Source organism: Cyrtonyx montezumae, unplaced genomic scaffold (assembly GCF_038088225.1).
Source record: "Cyrtonyx montezumae isolate F1298 unplaced genomic scaffold, pur_monq_1.0 scaffold_0, whole genome shotgun sequence".
Classification (NCBI taxonomy): Eukaryota; Metazoa; Chordata; class Aves; order Galliformes; family Odontophoridae; genus Cyrtonyx; species Cyrtonyx montezumae.
Genome location: NW_027071824.1, coordinates 35,995,678 through 36,018,910, shown reverse-complemented (window position 1 = coordinate 36,018,910; position 23,233 = coordinate 35,995,678). Strand labels below are relative to the sequence as shown.

At 39.3% G+C, this 23,233-nt stretch overlaps 1 protein-coding gene across 1 annotated transcript in view; it reads right to left on the bottom strand.

Annotated features, from left to right (window-relative positions):
• Window positions 1-16,479, bottom strand: part of TIAM2 (TIAM Rac1 associated GEF 2) — an 86,072-nt gene extending 69,593 nt beyond the window's left edge. Inside the window, exons 1-5 of the mRNA XM_065732449.1 lie at window positions 16,417-16,479; window positions 14,192-15,394; window positions 8,119-8,554; window positions 3,169-3,341; window positions 1,924-2,148 (exon numbers count right to left, since the gene is read on the bottom strand). Of these exons, the coding sequence (XP_065588521.1) occupies window positions 1,924-2,148; window positions 3,169-3,341; window positions 8,119-8,554; window positions 14,192-15,388 (2,031 nt within the window). The 5' untranslated portion in view covers window positions 15,389-15,394; window positions 16,417-16,479. The remainder of the gene's footprint in view (window positions 1-1,923; window positions 2,149-3,168; window positions 3,342-8,118; window positions 8,555-14,191; window positions 15,395-16,416) is intronic.
• Between the last annotated feature and the right edge of the window lie 6,754 nt (window positions 16,480-23,233).

Here is a 23,233-nt window from a genome sequence, read left to right as displayed (position 1 = left end):
CTCCATTCACTCCACTAGGCTCTGGACCATGAAATAATGTGACATAGAAAGTATGAACATCTGATCACTCCAAAAGCTTATAAAAACCTGCACCACAAATCTGTACACAAACCTTTTTAAACTCTACTCATATAGCTTCAGACTAAAGTGTAGTACAAAGAGCTTGATAATGACATCAGTACCAGTCACTCTACCCTTTGTCAAGTTCAAATCAGTATAATAACAACTGTAAATAAGCATCAAGTTCATGAAACTAAAGGTGTTCCCCTAACTGAAGTAATGTAATTATTCCGTATAGGATCAAAGGAAATAAACATTGATTGCTACCCAAGAGGCCATAATGTGAAGCTTAAAATAATGCTGGAGAAATAGCTACTCTGGCTGAGGAGGCAGGGCTCTTGAATAACAGTCAAGGAACTAAAATTAGTAGATGTCTGTTGTTAATGGCCTAATAAAAGAAATAGTGACTTCAATCCACAAGCCTATTTGGCTGAACTACTAGACAAGTACAGTACACATAAAGGCTGTGAGAAGCAAAGCCTTTTCCAAGATACTGAGGACATCAGTGAGCAAATCATTTGCCAGTTGTTGCCTACTCAGCTGTGGGCAAGGGCAATACATCAACCTCTCAAGATGTAATTCCATCAGGTGTCATTGAAGTGATTCCTGGTTCATTTGTTGAAAACTAGCAGCAGAGAGAGGCTTTATATCTATGCATGAATGCATAGACAATAAGGGGACCATTTTACCTAAAGAACAGTTCTAGCTATTCATCACTCTGTTACGACTATTATTCTTAAGCATGGCTTGACTGAAATACCAAGGCACATGCAGACTATGAAAACAAAATTTCAGCAAGTGTGTGGAGAGTTACTCCAGTTTTCATTTTAGAAACAAACCATAGTGGTTAAGTTTCTTCAGCACTAAGCTGCTGCTATAGCTAAGATTCAGGTATTCCTACCACCATAATAAGAAAATACGATCAAAATAACGCATTAGGCATTAAGAAGCTACTAGCAGGAAAAAGCAACAGATGATTCAGACCAATTCCTGCTGCAGTGAAACAAAGTTAGCCTAGATGCAACTATGGATGCAAACATACTGACTGTCCTGCCAAGTGTAAAAATCTTGGCTGTAGGACATTAGATCTCCCAAGCTAAACACTGATGGGTCCGAGCTTATACTTAGACAAAAAATTCTTAGAATTAAACTAGAAAACATTTCAAGAAGTGCTGCTAGTGACTAATGGTCCCTCTTTCTTTGACGGATAAGGGAATAATTCTCCAGAGAGGTACTCATGGAAGTGCTTTTCTATCCAAGATAAACTCTGGTCTTGACTTCTAGTTCTCCTATTTGAACTCCTATTTGGATTTTTAAGAAGCCTAGACAATCCTGGACTTTTAGTAATGGTTAAATTTCAGCTGAAGCACATGGTTTTGTCTGCCTTAGACCTTCTTCCAATTTTATCCATACATCATATCACATCTTAAGGTGCAGAAATGCACTGTTATGTGCCTACTCAAATCTTTCCTGCAGTTCAATAATAAATTATTCACAGAACGTACAGTAGATCCTGTGGTATGCTATATAACAGCTAGATGTTAATAATATCTAAGTGTATAATAAAACAAAGCAGTGAAAATTAATTACATTTTTTCCAGAAGAGGAAAGAAATAGCTTTGTGCTCATAAAACAGAGCAATCTGATCATCAGCTTTGAGTGCTGGTCTACATCCTGAGCTGCTCCAGCTTTCTGTAGAAACCTGGCAATAATTATGACTACCATATCATGCCAGCTATCTCCAAGACAATTGCTTTCAGGCCTACAAAGCATTAACAGTCAGAGTGCAAAGCAAGAAATTATGATAAACATTCTCCAGCTATAATACTTAATAGCAGAAATAAGTTACACTATTTCCAGTACCTGATTCTCTATCGCCTTCCTGCTTTTTGGATCACTAACAATCGAAAGCTGCAACTCTGCCATCTTTTTCATTTTGCTGTCCATATCAATCTTCTGGAAGAGACTCTTAGTTTGATTTTTCAGTAGCCGAACTGTGTCCTCCTTCCCAAGCTTCTTTGCAAAGAGGGAAGCACAGGCTGAATGAATAGCAGTAACCCAGTTTTCAAGATCTGTTTGACTTGTTGCCTGTGGAACAACAAATGGTGCAACATTATGACCTGGAGAAAAAAAAACCTAAATGAATCTTTAGCTCTAGGACATGAACTGTTTTGATGGGTTCCCTGAGACCTGAAGCATTTTTTTCTCAAAACTTCTCAAGTAAGTTTTTACCTTTAAAACTACACAAATAAAGGAGCTTTTTCCACACTGTCATGACTTGTAATCAACCTTCAGCTTCTGCTTCTTAGACCTTCTAGGTCAAAGGTCTCTGGGGCCACAGCAGAGGCCCATGAGCAGTGGGCAAGGTGTGACTTACATTCTTTAGCCCTCCAATTAATTAAGGTGAAAGTTGACAGATTTCAAAACTAAACCTCCTCTTGTGAAGGTAACATAGCAACAGGGATGATTTTAAAAGTAAAATCTAAGGAGAGGCGTTTGCTTACTTTAAAAATGCCAAATTAGTGTAGCACGGCACAGCAAGGTAAAGAGAACACAAAGTGTGCACAAAGTGTCTCCAGAGATGTTTACAAGTGTGCCTGTGAATCAACATGTTTTTATGCAGGCGGTTCCACCTAATACTGCTCTTTATTAATATTTCCAATGCTGCAGTTAAGCAGCCAAGAACTATTTTTAACCTTTTTTTCAATGCTTCACTCAACTGAGACATTCTCTGAGGCCAGCAGATTTAGGGCTGAGGTCATCATTCCGGAAAGGCAGAATGCTTATAGATGTGAAAGCATTTGCTAAGACATCTGATTTTCTGTAATAATGAAGAACCAGAATTTTCTTGTATATCTGTGATCTATGTTCTCTTTATTTCTGAACTGTAACTGACTGAGTCAACAGGTATGATATCACATACTTGAAGTTGTATCACACACATCAATAACAGTATACTGTAATTATGTAACTGTAGTATTATTTTTAAATCACAGATAAGACCGTATATATATATATATGTATACATAATCACATACATGCAAGTGCATATTCACAGACACAATCTATAATGGAAATAATTAAAAAGTTACATATGTATTCTGTTACCTGAAATAGGTAGACATCTCCAAAAGAATTGCTGAGACAGAATACATTTTCTTTCTTGGGATGTTCTGGTACAGACTGTACAATACTGTCTTCGGCAAACAGGGCATATCGAGGCAAACTACTCTGCTCCATTGAATTCCTTCCATAGGTCTCATAGAACAGCAGAGTACAACCTTTGCAGTGGACAGAAATGTGAAAAGAATTAAGCTCTGGATGTCTCATTCGAGTTCTCTTGGATTAATGCTTCTGTGAATAAAGATTCCCAATGATGGAGAATATTAGTTTCCCTCTTTCAAGCTAGAAAAATAAGAAGGATCCTCAAAACTGGGAAACAGGAAAATTTAATATTGAATTTGCCAGTTTAAAGTTAGAAGAGACATCCAACAGAGATACAACAAATATGTAGGACTTAAAAAAAATTTTAAAAGCCCTCAAAGGATAGCTCAGTAAACTCAGAATATTAAAAAACTTAAACTTGCTCGTGTGTTCAGTTATTATTGAAGAGAATCAACTCTCTCTCAACAGCTATTTAAGAAAACTTCATAGTTGTAGAAAAAAGATTTGCAGAAACATTCATCTTCATTTTTCATTCAGTAAAAAAATGTCCCAAACTTAAATTGGACTTCCTTCAACCTACTTGCAAACTGTGAACTTGGACCATGAAACATTATCTGGATAATTTAAAACAGCTTAAAAGGGTTGAATGTGAAAATGTTGAAATGTTTGTTCTCATAAGTAAAGTAATTTGTAAGATATGAGACTTACATCCAGAAAATGAATTTCATTCTTGACAAAAACAATCATGAAAGGAAAGAAGTTATTTCTGGTGGACAGAAGAGCAGCCTTGGTCCCACTACCCACAAGTATGATTACATTGCCTTTGGCGGTGAAGCTGGCTTAAGAGCTGCCTATCTCTCCCCTGCTCCTTGGCAGCCATTCATTGCTGCCCTGTGTCACATCCCACTGTCCTCTGAGATGTTCTGATTTACCTGTCCGGGCAGCCACAGCTTGAAGTATGTTACTAAAATAACCTTATTTAAAATTATGTTGGGTTTCTGAAGAGTTTCATGAAACTCTTCAGAATGAACCCATTTGTACATCTAGAGAAAAAAGTAAATACACCTCACTTTCATCCCTGCAAAAGGTAAGGTTAATAATAAAGGTGATGTTTTCTTTATAATTGGAAAGTTAATTAATATTAGACTGTGGCTGGATGTTTAACCTGGAAGAAATATGAAAAGATACTACAAAGTTAGAAAATTCTGAGGCTGGTGGTAGACTTTCCAGCAAGGAGTGCCTCTTTAAAAGATACGCTTCAATTCACTCAGAAATTCATTTAAAGACAGCCACATTATATATTGACTCAAACTAAATGATCTCAATGGTCCCCTAGGGACCAGAAATCCATGAATATATTACTGTTGTAGCCCCTATACATATTCAGTGGAAAACTTGAAACTCAGCCAGCACAAGGATTAAGTTTGTTAGGGCTACACCACTGTTATTTCTCTGGTCTGGTTTTTCTTGTTTTTCCTTCAAATCAGAGAGACAACACAACACAAGGCAGCACCAAAACTTATGCAAATATACCTAGGTAGTGTGTATGAAGGAAATGTTGCAAAATCTGCAAAATAGATATGTTCCTTTTATATATATATTTAAAATTGCTAAAACCAGACATCAACCCCTGTTTTAACATTTCTCTAACTTCGGTACACTTAACATTGTACTAAAAATCCCAAACACATCATCCAAATTCATGTCATTTTGATGTAGAGGTTACTCAAAAGGATTTGGGGGATCCTTCTGATTAAGGAGAATGATTTGCCTGCTAGGGTTTGTGGGGCACATCTGTTTTGAGAAGTTATGAGATAGAGTCCACTCTTTCTCTCACAGCCCAAATCTAGAGCATATGATAATGAAAAGTCAATCAGATGAATCTCATCACATTCTCTAGTGCCACTGAATGTAAAGCAGTTACAGGAAAAAAAGGAAATCAGAGGTTAGTGATCAAAGCAGTTGACAGCAGAAAAGTTTTAAAAGGAAGGAATTCAATAAATAGTAATTCCTATGTACTACTTAAGTGCATCTTTTCCTAATGCTGCCCAGAGCATCTAGCAGAATCTTCAGGATAAGAGGAAATCTTATAGAGTTTGCCCTATCCTTTCCCCATACCCACCCACGCTTGCTCTCTTTTATGATACAGAGACAGCTAGACATCTCTGCAATAGGAAAAGAAGGATATGGTTTGTTACACTACATATCAGACATATCACTTCTCTAGTCATTTCATCATGACGGGGCAAACAAAATCAACAAGCCAAAGTTTCCCCTGGCACTCTTTAGCAGCAACACTCTATAACCACTTCTACTTCTGTATTTTAGGAAAGTACAAATTAATTCTATTTAAAACTTCCATATTTCCCCTATATATTATCAGAAAGGTAACTAAGGATATGTTGCCTTTTATTGTGCAAGTTTACACGTATAAAAACAAACAAGTTTTTTTATTTCAACAATAGTTGAAGAACAGACATGTGTTTATATATATCAATGGGGTGAAGCATTAGCTGTTTTTATGAACTCTAACAGACCCACCGGGGCTGATTTTAGTTCAAGTATTTTGATCAAAATGTGAACTGAGGGAGAAGTGCAGTTGTAAAGCAATTTCCCTCATTAAAATAAATTAATTAATTAGACAAGACATATGAGAAAGAGAGATCCACATGTTAAAGAGTTATTATTCAAGTTCAGGTCATGATGGCCCTGAAAGTGAAGCAAAGGTCTCAGGACAAGTCTACTTTGAACTTTGTCAGTTAACAAATGGTTATAAGACTTCTGCATATTTATAATTAAACACATCTCAACAGAGTGCAAAGAAACATGCTGTTCTCCATTTGCATATGTGGTTATTTTAAGTCATATTTTAAAATATATCTTGGCTACTTAAATTTCAAGAACAAATTAAATACAGATTTAGTCAAAGTCCTGGATAAAGGAAAACTAAAGCAAAAGATTGTTCTAGATGCAGCATATTATGAAAACAGAGCTACGCCTTGATATCCAGACAGGCAAGTTTATTTTGGCACCAGAACTCTCTACAGGACAATAAAGGTATGAGATCAAGGAAATGAGAAATGTATATTTAAAACTTATAGCAAAGTGGAGGAGATTCTGCACCATGAATGCAGTTGTATCCCTCGTCTTAAGAAGAAAGCATTGTATTGAGTACTTCTTTAATGTTAGAAGCTAATAAAGTTTTTCCCAAATAATGTTATTACTTCCTTGTTATGGCTGGGTGAATGCAGGTAGCAAGAAGGGATGTGACATGCTCAAGGTCACCAGTAAGACAATTTCATAAAAAAGAACTGAACACAAAGCACTTGACTTTCTTCCCAGAGCCTCATTATCCCCAAAATGTATAGACAACTCGTGTATAATGTATTACAGCTTCTGTGTTTGACAGATTTGTTAAGAAACTGCTAGAAATTTAGAGGAGGCAGATAAAACTCATATTTGTGTTCCATAACACAAACATACAATAAAAGGGTGGCATTCAGATATTGTTTTTTCTTCTGTATATACTGCCTGTAAGCATGAGTCATGCTACCTGATGATCAGTATAAGTAATTTAACCTGTTAAAACTGCCCACATTTTGATCCTTTGATAACAGGTCTCTGAATTATAAGGCAGAATTGCTACATTCTTGCAAGTTTGCTTCTTTCAAATCAGAACTATTGAGGGTAACACTCTCTGCATTTTCTATTTGCTGTTCACTTTTCTTTGGTCTACACCCATACAGAATTTTGAAAAGGGCAACCTGTAGGAAAGTTGTTATTTTCTCTCCTCCAGTCCCAGATATGTTAGGAAATTATTAAGTTTGATCATTTCCCTCACTCATTAACTTAGCACTACATTTACTGAAAGGCAAGTTCTTCAGATACAACACAAGAAAAAATAAGCCTATGAACTCACCCAATAAATTCCTTTTCCTCCCACAATAGATGTTATTTTCCTTCTCACACTTCTGACACCCATATGCTTCTTGCAGCACACCTACCTGCTCTATTACTCCGAGCCATCAACACATGCTGCTAGTGAAGGACTAAACACAGTAATCACACAGCAGCTTACAGGCAGCAGCCTCTGTTAAGTGGATTGCCTTCCCACAGCAAGGAAAGAGAGGGGAGGTGGTAAGGGCAAACATTCTGAAAGGCAAAAGTGCTCGGCAATACAGAGCAGGCCGTGTAAAAGACCATTTGCAGAAAGAAGGGAAACTGAGGAGTCCTGGAAGGGGCTGCAGCCACAGAAGCAAGCACACCCATGCTGAGCCTTGGCACCGCAGTCTTCCCCCCCGCTGTTCCTACAGCTTCTGCCCTGAATGTAAATGCTTCTCTGTGCAAATGTCTCAGCATAGATGCACTGACCTCTTTGTTACATTGCCACCTGAAGCACTGGCAACAAGCTGACTGTTTTTTACCTTAAATTACCTCAACTTTAAGTAAACTTTATAGCAGATCCAAGGAAACACTGTGCCTGTGCCAGGGAATGAGGCATCAGGGACCTTTTAATCCTTAAATTCTGACTTCCTTTGATACAGGCATGTAACTTCTGTATTTTCACCAGTTTGGGTTCAATTAGTCTTTGACGTCCAAACATCCCACAGCATCTTCTAAAACCCAAATTATGTGTAAATAAAGGAACCGAAAAGTCAGATTAAACAATTCCTACTATGGTAAGGAAAGCAAGCACACATGCAATACCAAACAGATGAGTACCGACCGCCTTGACTTTGCAGGCTGGTTTGACACATGCTTCACTTTAAGTGTGAGCATAGACTATGTCAGGTTAGAGGAATTGCTAATAGGAATCATCATGCATGAAAAGCTGTGCAGACACGATGGAAACTATTGGTACTGCCAAGCCAGAGGGGAAACATGACAGTTTACCTTTGAGTGTTACCCAGTACTGCTTCCACTTTCGCCGTGTGACCAGCTCCAGCTTCTTCTCTTTCTGTAGGGTCACCAGCGGTTTGAAGAACAGCCACCCTGCTTTGCGCACCACACCTTGCTCCTTCTCATACAACAAATCCAGTTGCTCCAAGGAGCTGAGTGACTCACTGCTGGAGTCCTCCGTTTCTGATGAGGTCTCAGTGTTCTCCAGGTCTGTCCTGCTCATCTCCAGCTCTCGCATGAAGTTTTCATAAATGTTCTGCCTCAGGGCATCACTGCTGACTGCATTGGTGGACTCACTTCTCTGGGACAGGACATGACTAGAGCTGGGTGACCACAGCAAAGTAGACAGCTGTGATGGTGCCAGTGTGTCTGTGCTGAAGTTGTCCATTCTGCTGTCAAAGTATTCACTCCCATCTTTACATTTGGGTTCCTGCATATTAAAGAAAGTTGCCAGAAATCAGTCACCATTAAGCCTGAGTGCAAGCAGCAATAACATCACAGCAAGTTGCTTTATTATGGGGCTTTCAATGCTTTGGTAACCCTGTTCATGCAAGACAGATACCTTTACCTTCAAGCACATCAGGCCCAATTTTATCTCTTCTTTCTCTCTGTTATACAAAATGTACATAACCACCACCACCAACAAAAAAAAGTCTAAAGTTTAAAATATTTTAAAGTTGTTAGCACTGATTGATTGATAAAAATCTAATCTAATGACCAGTATGTTTAAAAAAAAAAAAGCAGGCAGGCTTGCTGACTGGCAAGAATAAAGCTTCCAAACTGCAGAGGTGTATATTTTCTGACTTGTTGAAAACCCCAAGGGAGCTCTACTATCTATTATCTCTACTATCATCAAGCATCCACAGGCCTTTCCCCTAATTGTATTGTGTAACTTTGTCCCTGCAGTGGGTGGCTGGCCAACCTAATTTGAAATACTCAATCCTGATGACATGTCATGTTTTCTATACAACCACTAATGCATGTCCAGCTCTGCCTGTCCAAGTGCAATCATGCTGACAGCTTGGGTCTTGCCTATCTCAAGCCTTTCCCAGGATAAACTGACCACTCCTACCTCTCCCAGGTGGTCAGGAGTTTCTTTCCATGCAAAGTAGACGCACGCCAGGCATCACAGGAAGCCATCTGCTGTGCTTCCAAATTAGGTGTTACTGACGGAATTTAAAATTAATTTTAAGATTTAAAAGTATATATGCATGGTAACTATTGAATCATGGCCTGACCACTGATTGACCACCCGAGGCAAGCACTGAGTCAGCTGTGGGAGCACAGATGAAGGCAATTCACCTGTGTGACCAGAAGGGGTGGAGTCTGGCTACACCTCTCCCAGACCCCATTTAAGGGCTGACCACCACTGGAGAAAAATTTCTTTCTAAAGATCACTCCTCTGGAGTTTCCTACTGTGAGTTTAGGACAGGGGTGAGCATTTTCCTTTATTTTGATTGCCTCTTTCCATCACGATAATCTTTCTAATTATACCATCTGTAAAGTATCTCAGCTGCAATACTATTTGGCATTATTCATTCCGTTAACCATACAATATAACACAAAAATTTTGCTGCCTTTCGCTGTGGAGAAAATTTGGGACTGTTCCTTGAAATGCATGAAGGAAGACAATAGAAAAGATGGCTAAAAAAATCAAAGATATGATGCTATTTATCCTCCATAAATACAAAGCTATTATACTTTTAAGTTTAGACTATTTCTGTAGTTGCATTTATTTGCTAACAGATCAAGTAAATAACCCCTGGTCTTCCACAAGCTGCTTTCACCAGAAGCTTTGAAAGCAACTACTTTGTTTTTCCCCTCGCTTCCCACTTGGTGCTCTCAAAAAAGCAGTGCTGTGTTTTGATAGTAGAATGGCCTCCACATGCAACTGGGAGCCATGGTTCATCAGTGTTCTCAGAGTGTAGTTCACTGAACATCAACAGTTTTGCAAATTTGTTTGCAGGAAAAACCCTGAAATTCAATGAAAGGAAATGCATTTTCCAATATATACAGCTTGACAAGATATGTATCTATTTTCATTTTGGCCTGTGAGAATAGATGAATAAATCCAGGGCATCAGTTACTGTAAACAATTTCTCACAGGCAAGCTTGAGAGATGGTTGAGGAGGGGTGAAATCACATCTGTAATGTGTTTATGCCCACAGAACAACTGTACAAGATGGATCACACAACTGCACCAGACATGTGCAATTCAGTGGGAGCAGGAAGCTTTCTCCACCTACTTTTTAATTACTGTTCCTGAACATGTGTGACAAAATTTTTATGTTTTAGTTGTTTGTCTATTCTCCAGAATCTGTCAGTGTCCTCCAGAAAACATTAACATACACTTCAAGACACATATCTATTTCTTTCAATCCTAAATCACTAATAGAAAAGCAAAGAGAGAAGCACGTATAAGAAGATGACTTCTATGAAGGGCCATTACTAGAACAACGCTCACTAAGGAAAGAGAAGTAAACAACCTAACCACCAACAGCCACCAAGCACATCTTAAATTTTCTCAGAAAGGACACATGATGAATGAAACGCTGGGATTATACACAATTCACCATGGCAACATCACTTGTATTTGCTAAAAATGAGCAGCACTGGCAGCATCACACAGTCTTCGCAGGTCCCCGGGGAAGCTGTCACTGTAGCAGTATCTGGTCACTGCTGCTCATGGTGCTTACCCTACTCTTTTTTTCTCTGTTGTATCTGACAATAGAGAATTCCCACTGTATCTGTGCAGTCGCATTCAAGCAAATCTCTTAATGTCTGAGATATATCCTGGATTAATTGCAGATAAAGCAAAAGATAAAGCGGATAACTAAGATACTAATTAGACAAAGTGACGTATGTAATAATTAGCTGTAAGGAACAGGGCAGGAAGTAATGCAGGCTGTTAAGTACATTAAGACCAAAGCTAAAAGTAGGGTATAATGCCTGCTTTCATGACAAATAAAGAGTTTACCTCAGTGCACTTCTCTTTTTTAGCACTCTTTATACCATCAAGCTTCACGCTCTGGTTTATAAAAGCTAGTGCATTTCAGAAATTATTTCTCTTAAGAGGCTACTTCATGCAAAAAACCTATCTGCACAGATGTTTCTGGTGGCTTTTTTTTAATTTCACACAGTTTAAGCCCTTTCTCTACCTGTTATACAGACAGACACACGTGCAGTCATTACACCATCATTAGAAGGAACTGATGGTGACAAGCCTGTCTAGACCCTGTCCATGCACCCCACATACTCCACATGCATCTCTGATGCTCTTAAAGCATATAATGATACAGTGGTATTCCAGAAAGGAATAAATCAGTGAGGATGTGTCATGCAGTACAGCACCAGTGATGTACAAAAGCAGTGCATTAGGATATCATCTTGCAAAGAAAGTTGGGCAATGGCAATGAACAACAGCAAGTCTTTGACGTGAGGTGATGATTAGATGTGAGATGAGCGAACTCAGTTCCAGATCAAGTACCAGATCAAGCCAATAAGGAAGCATCCACCTCAGCAGACAGAACACAGCCCAGGGCTCATTTGGAATATCCCATATCTGAATCTGCTTATGAATGATTTAAAACAGGTGCAGAGAAAGGGTGCCAAAACAAAAAGGAAGCAGACTTCCTATCTTAAGACAGGGGACCAAAGAGAGCCTGCACAGCCCAGTAAAGGTGGCCCAAGAGGAGATACAGTTTCTCCCTTTAAATAAATTGTAACAGATTAAATAACAGAGAAGGATAATTAACATAATGGACAATACTGGCATTAGAAACAGACTGGCTGGGACTATATTTAGTCTGCAAATTAGATGACAAGTTCCAAGCATCTGAGTAAGAGGGTTTGGAAATAGGCCTTCAAGTGGGATAAAAGCCTACCAGATTCTCAGATGAAATTGGTTCAGTTATGAAGGAGGTTATACTCTGCTGCCTTCTGACAGCAGAAGACTGGTCCCAATTCCCCTGATTGTCCTTTCTGGCCTTGAGCCCTTGTGCCACAGGAGGCTTGGCCAGCTGGAAGACCCACTGGACCCACCCACCTACCCAACCAAGTACCAGCACTTTGGCATACCAATAAAAATTTATTTCAGCTTTCACTTACACACAGCCTAAGTGACTCATGGCAATATAATGAGGAAGGGACACGATGTTCAGAGCAAAGCAGAGAGGCTGTAATCACAGTGATGAACAGTCCTACTGACTGGGACTAACCAGCTGCCAGCACAGTGTTTTTGCCCTTTTGAGTCAAAGGAGCTGGTGAGAGTGGAGTCATCACCATACTACAACACAGCAGCCCCTGGAAGAGGTTGAAGGTTATTCAAAACATGTGAAGCAGAAAGAGACTGACCAAACCTCACAATGAGGGAAAATCATAAAGCAACTGCTGCCTCCTTTTTGTCTTGCCTGCAGTTGGATACCTGTCCGATAAAATCAATGACTATTTCCTATGCCTTTTCTAAGATATCATCATTTATAGAGCTGAAGCCAACTTCCATCTATAAGAATCAAATCTGAGTTTGATGCCATCTCACTAGCAGAATTTCCTCACTGTGCCTAAAGTAAGCTCACTACACAATGAATTCAGGGCAGCTATGAATCCTGAATCACAAATACCATTCTGAAAATGTCATAACTAAGTAATAAATGGCAAAGGTCTGGGATGCAGGGATCATATGTAAAGCCAGTCTATAAAATCCAGAATAGCTGCAGATGTCAAAATCAGTGAAGAATCCTGGCAGAAAGCACTGGGGCCCACTTTATTAATTCTGTTTTTTTTTCTGCCTTCTCTTTCACAGCTGAGTAAGAAGGTGAAAAGAAATTCTGATAAAATACACGAGCACCATCTCACAAAGCAATGACTCAAATACATTGTTTTCATCTTTCCAGTTCTGTAGGCCTTACCCAGGATTTATGCTAGCAAACCTTATACTAACTTCATTTCTAAGCTTATGAGTACATAGGGTTGAACGCTGCAGTGACAGACGTCTCAAACCAGGAACAATACCTATACAAACTTCCAATAGAGGAGACAGTATTTACTTTACATGTCAAAGAAAGAGCATTATATGACCTTAGCCACTGTGTAAGTTACAGAAGTAAAGGTTTCTTTTACTCTCATCACACTTCTGAAGCAGCCAGCAACCCAGTAGTGCTAAAACAAAGCAGATCCTTTATTTAGGGAAGTGTAGTGAGTGTTCCCGTATGACAGACATTAGGGAAGACTAGAAACAAAAAGTTCCTGCTTTCCAACTCAAGTGTTTGAATTCAGAAGTCCAGGTGCAGTTTGGCATTTAAAAAGCTGACTCTGAGACATATGACTGGAGACAAGAATTTGATTCCCAACCACAGGAATCCTAAATTCCTATTAATTGAATTAGTTTAAAATTCTTCTAAGGAAACATCCTTTCTGTCCCTTTTGCCCTCCTCCTTCTTCACACCAACTACTGGCAAGCCAGATGGCAACTCAAGCTCCTCCATTCCATCTGGCAAGCTAAACTAACACACAGGAAGGAGGAGGGGACCCCATGTAAAAGCCTAATGGTAAGGAGATGCAGAGCCAGCAACTCTGGCCAGTGGTCTACAGTTGCTGGCCTTGCTACAGGTAGGCCAGTGGTGAAATCAAAGTCAGTGATGAAGCATATAATACAAATAGAGAGTGTTTGCAGAGGTATTTTTAACATGCTGCTTTTCAAATTTACTTCCACTGCTCTTTCCATGGTCTTTAAATAATTTTCATATTTGAAATGAAAAGAAGACTTAAAAACTCAATTAGTTCATAAATAATGCAATGATTATAAAAGCTATTTCACTGAGATATTAGGGTTCAAAGATTCAAGTTAGCTAAGAAGGTGACAAAATAGTAAGGGAAAATATTTGCACACCAATGCATTTTTCTTGTTATTCGTGTTGCTAACACATATTTAAAACTTCTGGGTTGGAAAATTTCTCAGAATTCCATGAAGTGCCAAAAGAATTAGTAATTATGCTATTAGAAAGACAAACATTTTACAAATCTACAAACCAACTTCCAGACACTTAGGCTCGGGATTGTTTGTACATACCTGCAACTTCCTTTTCTTCCTTGAGAGACTTCCTGTCCAATCACTGATGCGCCTCATGCGGCTTTTTAATGTGTCCTTCTTGGATGCATCCTCAGTGAGGGGCTTGGACTTCCTACACGGAAGGGTGTAAGAGGAATAATGAGCAGGACTTCCCTGCTCTACCCTGGAGGGAACATCAATGTCTGAGGCAAATGATACACGGTTGCTTAGGCTACCATGGGTGTCAATATACTCATCAGACAGCCTGATCCCAGGTGGAGGAGTGCTTTCCAAATTTGTATCCTTATAGAGATCTCGAAGTGAGGACAGAGATGAGCTCTGATTGAAGGACTTCTTGTTGTCGTTTGCTGGGAAACTGGCATGAATGCTCGTATCTGGAGTGCTCCTAGTCAAATATGGCCCATCCAACTCATTGATATCCCCAGCATTTCCCCAGAGAGAGTCATACCATGAAGACTCAGAGCTTAGGGAGCTTCCCTTACTAGATCGAAGCCTTGAATCAGTAGGTGACAGACGATGGCTTGAAGAACAGTCTGCGCTGGAGTTCCTCCTGACATCAAGCAGGTTATTTGACTTAGATTCCAACGTAGGTGAATACCTCAGCAGCTGGACTGGCCCACTGGACTCCTCAGTCAGTATTTTGCTGTTGCTACTGTTGTGGAATTCGACTCTCAAGCAGCCATCCAGCTTCCCCAGTGTTTTAATGAGTACTTTTGGACTCCTCCTGTCCTCTGAGGGGGATGTTGATGCAAGACTCTCGTTCTTTCCGTAGCAATTTAAAATGTGCCCATTGCATTCTCGGGGAGCAGCATGATTACTTCCAGCTTGAAGGCCAATATAGTGGAAACCATTATCTGGCAAAAACACTGCATTATTTCCTGGACAGTAGTCCCCTGAGGCGTGTGTCCTGTGTTTGGCAAGGACATTACTTTTAGAGGCCTTCACCACAGTGTCACTGAGTCTAGCCGAATAAGGCTGGCTACTCTTGAAGTGCGAAAGGCAGCTTCTAGCAAGTGATCTTGACTTGTAGCTTGAGCCACTGTTGGTATGTCCCCATCCATGCAAGGAGCAAGACTTTTCATCTTTAGCATGAATGCTGCGAATTTTTAGAGAGCAAGGCTTCTGCTTGGAACCAGCTGAAGCAGCAGCATGATTTTTTGATCCCTGAAGACTGTATTGGCTTTCTGAATTCCCCATTTTCCACTAAATTAAGAAGACTTTCATTAGGAACAATGGCCAGAAGACAAAGCAAAAAGTAACAGACCATTTTTATTCTCTGTACAGGAAAGTGCCGTTTTTAAAAGTGATATTAAACAATTGTTTCAAAAAAAGAATTTACAACATCAAATTCATAATAGTGTTAACTTCAGGGGCAGCCTAGGAAAACCTATTCTCTGTCTGTTTTATTACCCCTCTGTTTTAAAGCTGGAATCTAAACCCATTGAAATCACATCAACACCTCTCTCCACCCACACCCTTGGCAACATCTTATAACTTACAAAAACCTCTGGCTCCCAAGAACAATGGCATAATGAAAGGGAGACAGCAAGATAATCATTACTTAGATGTAAAGTGAACTCTACTTTCAGAGAAATCCCTTCTGCCAGGAGACAAGCGAACTGCAGTTTCAGCTTGACTGGCATCTATGCAACCAAGTATTGCCTCGATAAACCATTCAGCTAACTCCAACTTTATGTTTAAATGGAGTCAGTCTGGAAGAAGAGGAAGGAAGAAAAAAGGAAGTTGGTTAATGAAAAGCCTCATCTTCCATTACAGCACAAAACTGTATTATGTTCATTCAGCATGGGGTAGTTTGATAGTTCATTTAATAAAATACGCTTCAGCTTTTTACTGAATTCACAGGGAACAGTGCACACTGGAGCAGGCAACCTGCCAGAGTGAGATAATTAAGATTTTGCACCTTCATAAAGCGTACTCAAAAGTAAAAATGATTGTTCTGTTCTCTTCATTACTTGGAATGAATCTCTACTGCTTGCAATTTACAGAAAGAACATCAAAGTCCATTTCCAGTCAGTTACACTCCTTTGTCAGACCTCAGACTGTCACTCTTAGGAGAAATCACTGCAGTCTCAATCAAAATTTTGTCAAAACAATCCATTGTGATTGCAGAATCTTATTTTCTAGAATTTATATATATTGTAATATCCTAAGTTCCATCTCTTATCACTTTTAGACAAAAGCAGTATATAATACACAAAGCATACCTGTAGAATCTTTCTCTCAAATGTAGATATGGTTATCAGTTAGCATGTCTTGCATTGTCTTCGTGGCCAGCCACTACACTTGCCAAAAAAGCAGGATGGAGATACACGCAGGCTGTCTAGAAAACACAGAAAAATAAAAAATAAAAAAGAAGAGAAAAAAAAGAAAAGAATTTTTACAAAGGCTCTCAGTCAAAGAAAATGCTTTTTACTTGGGATATAAGCAGAACACATTCTAAAAAATAATCAGACAAGGCACAAATGAATAAAAGAGATCTAGTTAAATGCATTCTTGGACCTCAGACATGAATGTTAATAAACATACTTTAATAATTGACACTGAATTTATACTATTAAGTCCCCAGCTAAGCATTTTCTAATCCTTCTCTTTTCCCCTCTCACTGATGAAGCAGGGTACACTTCGAGCACCTTCCATTTGGCTTTTGGAACACCAATTACAGATCAATGGGCTGTGCAGTGATCCACTATAATTTGGAACAAACTGATCAGAGCATGCTCTTCAGGATCTGTTTATCCTTCCTTGTCCTGTCTCAATTCCAGCTATGACCCCCTGCAGTGAAAGGCCACTGCACGACTCACTCCGCAAACCACCCAGCAATCTCTCCCTTTGAGTTTGTATCAATTTTAAGCAATTTTAAGCTCTGCCAGGCAACACTAGAAAGACAGCACCATGCACACCAGAAGGTAGCAATATCCAAGTTCTTCCTGAGCATCCAAATGTATCAGTCCTTCATTCAATACACAGAGGCTGCAATCCAAGGATATAGGCTGAATCTCATTAAAGATACCTGCAGTGTTGGGAATAAAACATTCAGCAGGGGAAGCCGTTCAAGAGTTCTGTCTCAGTGTTCATAAGAACTTTGTAGATTTTAAAGGAATCGGGGTAACCTAGGTATTTTGCTGACCTTACAGAAAGCAAAGGAAAAGGATGCCAACTAGAATTAAAAGCAGTCTCATCAACAAGCTTAGAAAAAAAATGACAGTAAACAAATGATTTGGAAGAAATATATCTTTTTGGATAATTCTAGAGACCTATAAACTTGTTGTTATCACAAATATTTCTGACAAGAAATTACAAATTTCATCTAACCCTTGAAAACAAAACAAGACACCAGTTTAACTTGTTTATTCTTTCTAAAAGTTTGGAAGGTTGCTAGTTGAGACACCCTTGCCTTGAAGGTTTGATTTGCCGATGCTAATTCTAGCCACTTATGTCAACAATTTAATTATATCAAACATACCATTGAACAAAAGACACTCAAAGTAAAGGTAAACAGACGACAATATCAACTTCAAGAAGTTCCAAACTGCTGAACAAATTGCATCTGTCCCAGCAAAGCTGCCTGCCTCAGACACGGAGGCACAGACTGCAAACAAGCAAAAGTCTGCATTCAGAATTCTTCATCTGGGAGCAAAAACTACATTCAACAAGAGCACTTTGGGGGCTTAAATCTATTCATAAAAGAACACTGAACCCAATTTGTCTAAAGAAACAGTCAAAAAGACCATCTGGTCTCCATAGCAATTTTGCAGTGGTTAGGTAATCCTTTTAACAAAGTGGGTAGCAAGCAAGCTGCTGTCATGAACCTCAGAAGATAGACATTCAATTCTTTGAGGCTCAAGCTGCTGCTACAGCATCCATTGTACTCATCTGATCCAATACACAGATCACATAATGGGTAAAATGAATACATTTATCTTGGGGTACAATGTCGACAAAACAGTGTCTCAGTCTGTGCAGAAATCAGTTAGCTGTACAACACAACAGTCAATAAATCCCACAGAAACACCCCCAAAGGGATTTTTCTCAGCATCTCAGTCCTCCACAGAGTTACGACAAGCTTCATGGATGCATTAATAACCAACCAAAGCATCTGCAGGGCTGTACAAAGACCCTCACCCTGAAATTCAGCTGGGATGCCTTTCCCAGGGGGAAGCAGACTTGTTCTCAAAGGCAGTGCAACACCAGGGCACAGAGGTGGTCAAGGAACAACTCTGGCTGCATTTTTCTTGAACACATGTACATTTTACACTGATTTAATTTTGGAAGCTCTGGAAATTACAGTGCAGGGGGCTGCATTCCTATGTATTTTCTCACAGCAACCTACTACCCCAGAAGACAAAATGTTTTTTTCCTCTGTTCATTTGCAGAGCAAGAGGGATTAATACTTAATGTGAGTAACACCAGTCTATGAATATTTGCTGTATTTATAATCAATATATTTAGAAAGCAGCTCACTGTGCCTGAAGATGACTATTAAAAGATTATTTGCTTTCAATTATACCCACATTCCCTAAAAAAGTTCTTAATCTTCACCCTGGTCCCCCTTGACACATTTAAAAAACACAGCTATGCAAACATACTAATCTGGGAACCCCACCATCACTACCACACCCAATAATTAACACAAATCATAAACCCAGAGCTAAAAACATATTTCCTACCTTTATGCTCCTGCACATACAGTTCTCCTAGATGTTTTTGGCTAAGAAAAACAAACACAGAAGCTGAGGAGCCAGCCACCTATATTCCCCCATTAATAGCACAGCAGCTAAACTGCTTCATAAATGCTGGAGGGGAAAAAGCCTTTCTTAGGATTGAGGTGTGCACACATATGTGGCAGCATTCTGCAGCTGAATGGGTGCTCATCTCCTCAGTCTTCATCTCTCAAAATGAAGGTTTACAAAGCTTCACTCACTGGCTATATTACAATCAAAAGTGAACCATAACAATAATGTGCCAGTATTACATATGCTTACTAGAAACAAAGAATTTTTATTAGAGGATCATAGAACAGTTTGGTTTAGAAAGCACCTCAAACATCATCTAGTTCTAAGCCCCCCTGCTAACTTTCCACCAAACAAGGTTGTTCCAAGTCCCATCCAACCAATCTGTGCTCTTTTAGCTTAAAGCCATTACACCTTGCCTTATCACTAAATGCCCTTGTAGAAGTCCCTTCTCCAGCTTTCTAGAGAGCCCCCTTCAGGTACTGCAAAGATGCTACATGGTCTCCCTAGAGTCTTCTCTTCCTGAGGCTGAACAATCCCAACTCTCTTTTCCTTACTTCATAGTAGAGGTGCTTTAGACCTCTGACCATCTTTGTATTCCTCCTCTAGACTCACTGCAGTAGGTCCATGACTCTTGCACTGAGGGCAATGGAGTACTCAATGCAGTAGTGCAGATGAGTTCTCACAAACCAAAGTAGAGGGAGACAATCCCTTGCCTTGCTGGCCAAGCTCCTTTTGATGCAGCCCAGGATACAGTTGGCTTTCTAGGCTGCAAGTGTACATTGCAAACTCACGTTGAGCTTCTCGTCAGCCAACGTATCTAAGTCCTTCACCTCAGTGCTACTCTCAACCAGTTCTCTGCTCAGTCTGTATTTGTGTTTGGGATTGCCCTAAATCACGTGCAGGGCCCTGTATTGGGCCTTACTGAACTTTGTAAGGTTCACAGAGGCCCATCTCTCAAGCCAGTTGGGGTCTCTCTTGGATACCATCCCTTCCCTCCACAGCATGTTGACCACATCACTCATATTGGTGTCATCAGCAGACCTCCTGAGTCTGCATTCAATTCCATTGTCCATGTCAGTAACAAAGTTGTTAAACAGCACCAGTTCCTATACTGACCTCTGAGAAATGTCACTTGTCAGTGGTCCACTCCACTTGGATATCAAGTTGTTGACTGCAACTCTGAGCACAGCCATCCAGAAAATTCCTTACCTGCTGAGTGGTCCATCTGTCCAATCCATGTCTTTTCAATTTAAAGACAAGGATGTTGTGCAGGACAGTGTCAAATGCTTTGCATAAGTCCAGGGAGATGAAGTCAGATGCTCTTCCCTTACTCACTAATGCTCTAAACTTACTGTAGAAGGCCCGTAAACTTATCTGATATGATTTGTCCTTTAGTGAAAACTGTAGGATGTCACCAATCATCTTGTTTTCCATGTGCAAAGTTCTTCATTGTCTCAGTCCCTGTCTTTGTCTTTTGTGATTTGGTGATAAATTTGAGTCAGAGGTGGTGGGACTCCTGCACTAATTTGAGCTGCTACAGCAAAAGCATACCAAACATAATTACACTGCTGTCAACCATCTGCTTTCAGTACAGTCACATTCACCAAGTTGAGACTTTCTAAAACTACAGGATAGAAAACCACAAATTCCAAACTGTCAGGTGTGTACAAAGATGTAAGTAGACTGAATACTCTGCAACCACAATGATGAAGATAGTGGCCCAGTACCAGCTATGGAAAGACTAGAAATTGTGGCAGCTTCTTCCTACGAATGTCCTGATATCTGTGATTGAGAATGTCAATGTGACCACACAGGCTGTTGTAAAAGTTCAACTAATGTAAGACTGAGTAATGGTAAGCTTTAACCTGGAGCAAGAAGTAATGTTCATGAGACATGTAACCATGATCCAAAGCTAACTCCACTGTATTTTGATGCATTCCTCTGGTTGGCCGGTGACAATGAACCATCACTGGTAGATGTGATCTCCATCAAGCAGATCTGCATCAAGTCATCTACAAACCATTTAACCCCTGCAGAAGCCTCCCGGCAAATCTACTCATGAAGTGCAGGGAAGTTGATTCTCACTTCTCCAAACATGGTATCAATGCTAAAGTAATAAAAAATAATAATAACATGGATTGGTCAAGATAGGATAACGTTAGAATAACATTATCTCACCAAATTAGTACAACTGAGGGAGGACTCATTAAAAGCTGTAGGTACTCTTGTACAAGAATTGTCAGGGCTACCAGGAATAATAACCATTTATAAGCAGAAGAGCTTCAATTAAAAATCTGCTGTCTTAAACAAAGGTGTTTTAAAAGATCAACAGTAGGAGCCAGATAATACACAAAGAACTAGCTGTCTCACACCTGAAAAAATAAGAGCCTGCACCTTTCCTGTTATGTACAGGATAGAACCAGGACAGAACTCAGTTTCAGGAGGAAATTGCTTGAGGAATGATACAATTATTCAAGAAAGAAATAAGCTACCAAATACTTTGTTCCTGCTTGTAACGTAAATATCAACTATGTATACAAAACCTCTTAGCTGTGGACATTCCCAAACACAGGATGGTTGTCACCTATACTGGTGTGGTACCTCCCAAGATGGCCACTGGAACAATTCACCAATAGCTGCCACCAGGCACAGTCACACTCTAACATCATAAGTTCATAGGTTCATTAGGTTGGAAAGGACCTACAAGATCATCTAGTCCAACCATCCTCCTATCACTATCCCTACCCACTGAACTACTAAATCAACTTGCATATAAATGTCTATCAAAGGCAGGCAAGGTTTTAACTCACCTTGAGGTGATATAAATACCTATACAAAGAGCCGTTACATATGAAGGGCAGAAAGTAAACCTCACCAAGCATTCTATAGTAATGAAGCAAGGGGAAGCAGGCAAAGAGCTGGCAAAGAGTCAAGTATGCTTTTTGCTGTATTTGGAAAACACGCTTCCTAAAGGGCATTTAAGGACTCCTCTCCCAACTGCAGAGTGACTGCAATATTCACCTCCAGAGTAAGCAAGTAAGAATGAGAAGACAAATGGAACTGGGGAGGAGAAAAGAACAAGCAGTGCCAAGGACCCTGCAAAGATGCTCTGTTTGTGTGTTTCATAAGGGCACCACAAGAGACTGTCATCAGGATTTGTGGAGCAGTGATAATGGAGAACCTGAAAGCACTTCAGAGCAAGAAAAAGCTGAACAGATCTCTCTCCCCCATTGATATGAAATGACCAAATTGTTACTTTCCTTTCCACTTCAGGCTGTGATGCAGAGGAACCAATTAGATATATATTCAGATGTATATATACATCCAGAAAAGATGTTTTTAATTGACCAAACAATTGCTATTTTTTCTTTTAGACAACTTTTACATTTCCTTCAGCTCTTAAATTAAATGAAATTAAAACACTATTAAAACACTATAAAAATAAACCAAATTAGAACACTAGTCACTTTAAATGGTTTATGAAGTCTTAGAAATTTCATATAAGTATCTACCATATACTAACCCGTCTTGCATAGAATCAACGTGCTCAGTGAATTCTTTCAAGGATAAAGAATTGCAGATGTAAAGTTAGTTTAAACTTTCAATCTACTTTGTTTTTTAATGTGAAAATAACACAGAATGCTAGAATGTGAACCATGGCCTTATCTTCCCTCGTGGATGCATGTGAACAGATACACAAATTTAATAGGGGAGGAATGATAGCACAATACTGTAGCTGGATTAAATATAGAGTTTCTTACTGGAAACAATTTACTGTATTTTTTAAAACTAACAATTTTGTCGCAAGCTTCCACAAATCAGAAGCAGATTTCTTATTTGTGCAATCTCCGTCACATTCCTATAACGAAAATATACCATAATAATTGTATAATGGTATTCTTGGCAGGATATTTTGCATTATATACCAATGTATTTAAAGAATGAATAACCAAAACACCACAACTATGTCTTTAAAAAATAAAAAAATAAAAAACACCAGGATAATTTTGCCTTAAAATCCTGTTTGAAACCAGAACTCCTCACTTGTTATTCTCTTTAGAGTTAAGAGTCTCCTGTATTAGGAAATGTTTGGTAGCTCAGAGAAGGAATAAAAAATACTGCTACTTCCCATCCAACAGAGTATTCATCATGATCCTATAGTCACTTCTTTCTGTGCCGTTAACCATACCAACACTGCAGTAGATTGCTAATTTTCAAATTTTAAGCAAGAAAGCAATGATCTGCTTTCCTGGTTCCTTCTCTATAAAATAGCAGTGATCTCAACAGA